This window comes from Ylistrum balloti, unplaced genomic scaffold (assembly GCF_031769215.1).
Source record: "Ylistrum balloti isolate Yb309-2 unplaced genomic scaffold, AGI_CSIRO_Ybal_v1 Utg369820, whole genome shotgun sequence".
NCBI classification, from domain to species: domain Eukaryota; kingdom Metazoa; phylum Mollusca; class Bivalvia; order Pectinida; family Pectinidae; genus Ylistrum; species Ylistrum balloti.
The window spans coordinates 274821-284424 of record NW_026781988.1 but is presented as its reverse complement, the minus strand read 5'-3'; the positions used below and the strand labels follow the sequence as shown (position 1 = coordinate 284424).

The following is a 9604-nucleotide window of genomic DNA, read 5'->3' as shown; positions in this document are numbered from 1 at the left end:
TACCGTACAACGGAACCAACAGGCAAACTAACGAGCATCAAACACGTCCAGCTTCATACCGTACAACGGAACCAACAGGCAAACTAACGAGCATCAAACACGTCCAGCTTCATACCGTACAACGGAACCAACAGGCAAACTAACGAGCATCAAACACGTCCAGCTTCATACCGTACAACGGAACCAACAGGCAAACTAACGAGCATCAAACACTTCCAGCTTCATATCGTACAACAGAACCAACAGGCAAACTAACGAGCATCAAACACGTCCAGCTTCATATCGTACAACGGAACCAACAGGCAAACTAACGAGCATCAAACACTTCCAGCGATATATCACACTACAGAACCAACAGGTATACTAACGAGCATCAAACACTTCCAGCTTCATACCGTACAACGGAACCAACAGGCAAACTAACGAGCATCAAACACGTCCAGCTTCATACCGTACAACGGAACCAACAGGCAAACTAACGAGCATCAAACACGTCCAGCTTCATATCGTACAACAGAACCAACAGGCAAACTAACGAGCATCAAACACGTCCAGCTTCATATCGTACAACGGAACCAACAGGCAAACTAACGAACATCAAACACATCCAGCTCCATATCGTACAACAGAACCAACAGGCAAACTAACGAGCATCAAACACGTCCAGCTTCATATCGTACAACAGAACCAACAGGCAAACTAACGAGCATCAAACACGTCCAGCTTCATATCATACAACAGAACCAACAGGTAAACTAACGAGCATCAAACACGTCCAGCTTCATATCATACAACAGAACCAACAGGCAAACTAACGAGCATCAAACACGTCCAGCTTCATATCATACAACAGAACCAACAGGCAAACTAACGAGCATCAAACACTTCCAGCTTCATATCGTACAACAGAACCAACAGGCAAACTAACGAGCATCAAACACGTCCAGCTTCATATCGTACAACAGAACCAACAGGCAAACTAACGAGCATCAAACACTTCCAGCTTCATATCATACAACGGAAACAACAGGCAAATGAGCATCAAACACGCCCAGCTTCATATCATACAACAGAACCAACAGGTAAACTAACGAGTATCAAACACGTCCAGCTTTATATCGCACAACGGAACCAACAGGCAAACTAACGAGCATCAAACACGTCCAGCTTCATACCGTACAACGGAACCAACAGGCAAACTAACGAGCATCAAACACGTCCAGCTCCATATCGTACAACAGAACCAACAGACAAACTAACGAACATCAAAAACGTCCAGCTTCATATTACACAACGGAACCAACAGACAAACTAATCAGCATCAAACACGACCAGATTCATATCACAAAACGAAGTCAACAGGCAAACTAACGAGCATCAAACACCACCAGCTTCATATCGTACAACAGAACCAACAGGCAAACTAACGAGCATCAAACACGTCCAGCTTCATATCGTACAACAGAACCAACAGGCAAACTAACGAGCATCAAACACGTCCAGCTTCATATCGTACAACAGAACCAACAGGCAAACTAACGAGCATCAAACACGTCCAGCTTCATATACAACAGAACCAACAGGCAAACTAACGAGCATCAAACACGTCCAGCTTCATATCATACAACAGAACCAACAGGCAAACTAACGAGCATCAAACACGTCCAGCTTCATATCATACAACAGAACCAACAGGCAAACTAACGAGCATCAAACACGTCCAGCTTCATACCGTACAACGGAACCAACAGGCAAACTAACGAGCATCAAACACGTCCAGCTTCATACCGTACAACGGAACCAACAGGCAAACTAACGAGCATCAAACACGTCCAGCTTCATATCATACAACAGAACCAACAGGCAAACTAACGAGCATCAAACACGTCCAGCTTCATATCATACAACAGAACCAACAGGTAAACTAACGAGCATCAAACACTTCCAGCTTCATATCATACAACAGAACCAACAGGCAAACTAACGAGCATCAAACACGTCCAGCTTCATATCATACAACAGAACCAACAGGCAAACTAACGAGCATCAAACACTTCCAGCTTCATATCATACAACAGAACCAACAGCTTCATATCGTACAACAGAACCAACAGGCAAACTAACGAGCATCAAACACGTCCAGCTTCATATCATACAACAGAACCAACAGGCAAACTAACGAGCATCAAACATGTCCAGCTTCATATCGTACAACAGAACCAACAGGCAAACTAACGAGCATCAAACACGTCCAGCTTCATATCATACAACAGAACCAACAGGCAAACTAACGAGCATCAAACACGTCCAGCTTCATATCATACAACAGAACCAACAGGCAAACTAACGAGCATCAAACACGTCCAGTTTTAAATTGCATAAAGAAACAAGAATATAGAAAGTAAGTTACCAGAGAAGAGTTAAATTGATTTTATGAACAATGGCGAGCGAAGTGAACTTATGTTTGTGTGTTATTTGCCATCCAATGACTCGTTTATAATGTATTTTACAAATTATTAAAACGCGATCGCTAAAATGCAGTTCTAAAAGTATTTGCGTTTGCAATAAATTAAATTTAAAACACAACTAAAAAAACCTATCATATCAAATGAGTGAATTTTAAAGTCAATTAAGGATTTTCAAAAAACGGTAGAGGACATTAAGTTTGAATTTCCATTACAAGCATAACGCATTATAATTCACAAGTACTGATATTCAAAAGTATGATGAGAATATAACGATTGGTCCCTTGTATTAACATTCATTCCTGAATATTTTTAACTGAGAGTAGTATTTAAATGATCTACATCAGTGTAAGTCAATATCAGGCATATACAGTATATATATATATATATCAATGAAGTAATAGCAACAGTTTGTCAAATCTTCGGGCCAACCTTCCCGTTTATCAAGACACAAAAATTACATCACATACATAGAACATAAAACACAAAGTTATAAATCTAAATTGAGAGCGGTGGTGTAAATTAAGTTATCTCAAAATACACATTTAAATATTTACGAAATTGTGTATACGCAGGAATTAAATTTCCCAAAAAAAATCGAGTGATATAGCAGGTGCGTGACACACTAGTACGCTTTATATAACAAATAAATATGTCGTTTTTTCACGGCAATAAAATTCCTGTAATTAAACCAAGCAGACACAGATAATAAACTTAGATTCTTCGGCCAAGTTTTACCAGCACGATTCCTTAAAGTATGATAAAAGAAGATGGTATATTTGTGAAATGATCGCAATGGACGGAATGATAATCCTATCGTTAAAGATATTGTCCGCCGCTTTTTATACCGATAAACAGTTTTAATGGTTTAAGTCAAGGTTGAATCACGCTAGTCCAGATACCACACAACATTTCCTTTCATGTAACATGCCAAAAATATGTGTTTCTTCGACCTCAGCTTATGTCTTGTCTGACAAAACATGATAAAAAATGGACTCGTAATATTGTCATCCGTCCACATTATCATTTAACGATGTACCTTGATAGACAAATCAGCGAAAGATAAATTTTACACGGAGACTCCTGAATTCGGAACAAGGAAAATAAGACCAGGTATTGCGGAAGATTAAGCGCTTTCTGCTTCATCGGCGACATCCGCCATGTGAAAACTTGGTAAATCCAAGTAAGCAATATCACATTCCTAAATGAGAACAAGGTATACGACAATGGAACGAACCGGCATCAAACACGTACAGCTTCACATCGGACAAAGGATTAGAATATTCATTAATGAAGTTACTATGACGACCGTAAAACGATCTCATAATTATCATCAACTTGCGTTTTTGGAAATACCGTGTTACGAATTTGTCCATTAGTTGACGATTCCTTGCACGAAAATCGTGATGTAGGAACAGATCCTTGAATATCGAATCAAATGCGACATGAAAATATCATAGGTTAGAAATGCAAGAATGTTACTATCCAGAAATGAAAAAAAAATCACGCTCGGGAAATTAGAATCATCACGCTTATCATACCGCTAAGTGGAAAACTGTCCATGTTGGTTTCGTCTAAGGAAAAGATAAAGTGCTGATGTAGAAGAGTCTTCAATGCTATTCGATAAGCATTATCACGTAGTTGAGGTAATTACGACAACTTTTGAAAATGTATAAAAACGAACTCCCATGTTTCTCATGGTTGTTAAATATTCACGTTGTTGTTTTCCTCTTAATTTTAAAATCTCATTTATCTTCTGATATTTCGCCTCCCTGCTTATCTTGTTGTTACGCTATCTGTTGTAATGTTTACTCAGTTGTATCGTGCAGTTTGTATCGTTTGTTGGCACTAATACATCAAGGTGTGCCGAAAGAGTAAGCGTCTTCTGCTTCACCGACGACACCGCCATGTAAATCTTGGTCAATCGAAGAAAGTAATATCAAGTAAGCATTATTATGCGTTATGTTCAACCCTCTGACCAAACCGTTTCGTCCTTTGCTTCAACATATGGCATGTTGATCTTATTCCCAGTCAACAAATATAGATTATACACTGGCTAGCTCGGCTCACTGTTTCCCGGCACATAAAAGTATGCCTCGTGTATAAATCGTGTAAATTATATCTTAAATATTCTTTTCAATTTTATTCGTCGGCAGTAATTCCTCGTGGTCCTAACTTGAAATTGAAACAATTTTAACCTTTATCATCAAATCAAGAATGTTAACATACATCTTAAAGTGAAATAAATCTATTCAATCTATATTTTTTTTTACCATTTCTATCTATATTTTCTTGCTGTTTTGGATTTCATCAATCAGTATTGTAAGAATCAGAAATGTTATATATCAATTTTACAAAGAAAAATCCCAGCAATATTTAGAAGCGATATCAACATCCCCTTCTTTTGAATGAAGAAATTCATCGATTGAAATGAACGAAAATAAAACAAAAATTCATTCTTCTGTGCTTTCACATTTGATTTCCCTCGTGTACATAGTTGAGTAGCCGTACAACATATGCCATGACAGACATATTGAATATTTTATATTGCGGCACACCGGTAATGTACTTCCACATTCAAATAATTACTTCATTTAAAATACTATCTTTTGTTGATTCTATATATATATATACATGTAGTAAAAATGTATTGCTAATTATATTTTGAAATGAAAACAAAAATTCTTTTTATAAATTTGAAACAAGTGTTTTATAGTTTTGTTCCTTCCAATCAAGCTAACAATGCTTTTCCAGGAATATTTGATAGCAAGTAAAAACCTGACGGTCACCAGCAATATGTAACAATTAATTGTTGAGCTGTGTATCGACCTCTTATCTGTATCATCGACGACAAGGTATAATGGGTAGACGACAAGCAGGCTTTATTATGTACCGTTAGAATAGGTGATCGAATACCAGCGCTTCCATAGACATCTTCAGTTTTACCAGGTCTAATGCCTACCACAGGTGATCACAGTTAACAATGTTCTACAATCGTGTTTATTGATCCAAAGTCTTTATCGTAGTCATGTTGTACGGAGCATAATTAGCTTCAACTTTCGTTATCAAAATCAACAAATCACTGACATATTACTGACAAGGAATTCACAAGAATGTTGGATTACCCACTTAATACTGAAACGGTGATAGGTAATTGAATTTAGATTAAAATAGAACAAAAATAATGATAGTCATTTAGTTTGTCAGCTATGCGAATTGATGATAAGGCTTTGGATAGGAAAGCCCAGTATAAATATTATCGATTAGGCACCACATAGGCAGACAAGGCCATACCGGGGCGTTACCTGGCGGTCACTACAGGCCTCTTTGGACACGAATACAACCTGAATGTCGGACATTCCTTAGTATCGTGATTTAAATACATTTCTCAAAACCCCCTCTGGGTGATAACAGGTTTCATTAAGAATTTAAACAGTGCCCCCTACATTACCTAACAGAAGCATATTTTATTTGTTTGTACGTGTTTGCGTCTGTATTTTCACACGATCACATTTTTTTATAAGTAAACGTATGTGTATGCACACACGTACCTTTAAAGATGTGAATGCTGTTTTCAATGCGTGTTTGTATATACAAAGGTGAGGCTTGTGTTTGTCCATAACGTGAAACTGGCGCTAGCGGAGCACCTATACAAGGTTATGTACACATGAAAGATTGGTTATTTAAAAAATCAAATATATATACTGCTTGTGGTGTTTTTACTGGAGATCCAAATGTTCGACCGACATAAACAACAGACATTCTAGCTATTGTCGTAATAGGACTTGCAGGCTTTTTATCGTACCGAATGCGTTATTGAGGGATCGACTTACAGGGCTGGATGATGTGTAAGTGTACCTGTTGAAAGTATAGGAATACAGAAGCTTGTGTCAATGTTTGTCTACAGGATATTCTATATAGATCAAGTATAGATTAATATTTTGCCTGTTATTTTGGAGATGAATGAAAATGCAGAATAGCATAGGGCATATATGTTTCAAAGTATACCAAAGGTCGCGTTATATCAAAATATTATTTCAAAAGACAATTATATTTCGTTTTTATTAGGATCAAGAATGGATCGATGGTTTTCCAGAAGTGTTCATTATTAAGATGTGAACAAAATATGTGTTTAACGGTTTTCTAAGAACAATACACACACGTGAACACGAAACAATAACAAATATTGTGACTGGAAGCCAGCGACATTGTAGAAATTGGAGTATATATATACATATATAGGTACAAAAGGCGATATATATCTGAATTACCTGTCAGAAAGCCTGTATGTTAACGCTGTAAACTTGCCCGAACAAGTTTCTCCGATGTCTACTGAACATATATACGGAAAGTGTATTCATATATTGACAAACGACGGTAGATGAAATTAACCGGCAAGCACGAGGATAAATTCTTACCACCCGTATATACATAGATTGGCAACGTTGTGACTGTACTAGGTATTAGAGCTGTGCACCTGCTGTTATAGAATGGATTTAAGTATAGCCTGTCCTACATATACCTACACTACAAAACTTAACTTTGTGTTAATCGGATGAAAAACGGATCAACAGTCAGAGAACCGAAGAGCAAAAGGTGAAATCATTGGATTTATTTGGCTGTGAAAGGATTACAGTTCATTGCTTTGCAATACAAAATAACATGACTAGTAAAGGGATGGTTCGTCTTCCATAAGGATCACTTTAATTTTAAAGTGAAAATTTAATTCTACAAAATGGCCAATGGTGACGGGGATTCTATCGGGCCATTGTCGATGGTCTGGAAAGCGAAGTGTCCGAGGGAAGTTCCAGCCAAAACACTCCAAACCTGGCAGCCAATCGACGAAGAGGTCGATGACGTTTTTCACATGCAGTCATCGATGTCTTCAGAGCCACGGTATTTAGATTATAAAAGTGATGAAGGTTTTGATGTCAGCAATAACGAAGATTCATTTCTCACTTATCAAACTGGTTTAACGAATGGGAAAGACGATATATCGTCTTCAAAGTTCGATGAAAATGCCGTTGAATCTAATGATAGCAACTACTCTAGTGAGATGGATTTAAGTTATGATTCCACGATGCCTGAGATTCAGGACACTCTTTCGGATGTTCATAAACTGTCACTAGACGAAGAGGACACCATTAAACCTGTTCAGCATTCGGAAAACTTTACAGAACGACCTGTCAACTCAATAGAGGTCACACGGCGACAAATTGTTCCAGTAAGACCTCATATTCGTACACAAAGTTGTCCAAATCCTATGGAAATTGAACTAAGAAAGGACCCCAGTCTTAATTCTTCAGTGACGTCACAAGGAATGACGTCACCTGACGAGACAACAGAAGAAGCTGTGAAATTGCGCGACGTTACACGTGCTGCTCGATCGTTCTCACGCCCCTTAATGAGGGGGAAAGCAGAGGAACACGAGACGGATAATGACGTGGAATGCAAAACCTATAAATTTATATCCGTTGAGGTACCTAAACTACCTCCCCCACCAACTCCTGAGGAAGATGAAGAAACTATAAAACCAAAAAACGAATTCCAAATACTGACGGACATTACCGCATTGACCAGAAAAGCTACAAGACCTAAGATTAAAGATTTGGACTTTAAGCCGAAATCGACTTTGAAACGATCAAAATCTGTAATGCAGGTGTCTTCCCCTACTGTTCCTGCCTTGTCTCCTACAGGGTCACCGATGTCAAGAGGTCGTAGTTCTTCATCTACCTCACCGTCCGATTATATGTCGTACGCTTTTACGTATCAAACAGACGAAGATGCATGTTTTAAGTGTGGTAAAACAGTGTACCAACTGGATAAAATCGGCCCTATCAGGAAAGTTCTTTTTCATAAACAGTGTTTTCGTTGTTGTATATGTGGATCTGCACTGACCGTCAAAAACTATTCTCAGAACTTCAACGATAAAAGTGACAAACAGGTTTACTGTAGGAACCATAAGCCAAGTGAAGGAAAGGGCTCGGTAAGTCTAGATGACCGAAGCCTAAACGTAATACTTAACCACCCAAAACTAGACACCCATAACAACACGATAATTAGAGGGCCAGAGGGAGACAGAAAAAAGACAACCCCTCATGGCTTCCGTGGGGCCGCTTCTACGCCAAAGCTTGACGTTGTCTGTAAACAGTGGGATGAGGTGAACAAGAGTTTTATGAACAGGTTAGAAGAAACCTCCCCCAGGGGAAGGCATGATGTATTAAAATTGAGCCCTTCTGAGGCACGGTCAGTGTGGTCAAGGTCGGCCATGGGTGCTGCGTCACTGGATTTTGGGACTCCAAACCCACGTAGGAATATTCATCATTTTTACCAAAGTCACAGGTCGAACACCAGTTATATGTGATAGTAAGTATTGTTAGTACAGCATGGGGATGGAGACAGATGCGATGTTTGAACGTTTAGTGTTAAAATGAGTACACATATGTTTCAAGTGAGAATGCCGCTCTAGATATATTCTGTTTTTTGGTACCGTTAATATTCAACTGTCACTACTTTCTCTTTTTTTTTTTTACTTTTTGAAACAGTAAATGGTTAAAAGAACAACTAGAATACTTATTTACCGTTAAGTTTTACTGATTAAGGAGAGAGAATGTGATATTTGTAACAGAGAAACTTGTCTTAACCGATAACAGTGGGCTTACAGTTTTGGCCTAGACAGCGTTTACGCAAGATCAGGATAAAAAAACTAACATTATGAATTCGGAGGCCTTTATGATATTGTAAAGGATCAGTTAGGCACAGGCAATAAGAAAAATGACATTCACTGTCAGGAAAGTATTGCAAATAATGACAGATGTCTCCGTGGTGTCGGTAAAGCCAGGAGTCACATCACATGAATTCGTACTAAATCTAAAATTCAGCGTAGTAAATTTTTTTATGAATTGTATTTAAATGTTTTTGAAAATTTGTGTTTTTTTTTTATAAAAGCAGTAAGGTCGATATCTTAACACACCCAGTACTTTAAATACCCAAGAAGAATTAGCGCTGAAAAAGAAAATTAAATAACTTAATATTGACTTCATTTGATGAATTTTAATATGACAAGAGATATAACAGCAGTTTAATATTCCACTGAGCATGAATGTAACGTTCATGTATCCATATGTTACTCGAGAAGA

At 38.0% G+C, this 9604-nt stretch overlaps 1 protein-coding gene across 1 annotated transcript; it reads left to right on the top strand.

The window, feature by feature from the left end:
• Nucleotides 1-7200: 7200 nt before the first annotated feature.
• LOC132545044 (uncharacterized) lies at nt 7201-8829 on the top strand. The gene has a single exon (XM_060208713.1). It carries the CDS (start codon nt 7201-7203, stop codon nt 8827-8829), a length of 1629 nt encoding a protein of 542 aa, XP_060064696.1.
• Nucleotides 8830-9604: the final 775 nt, after the last annotated feature.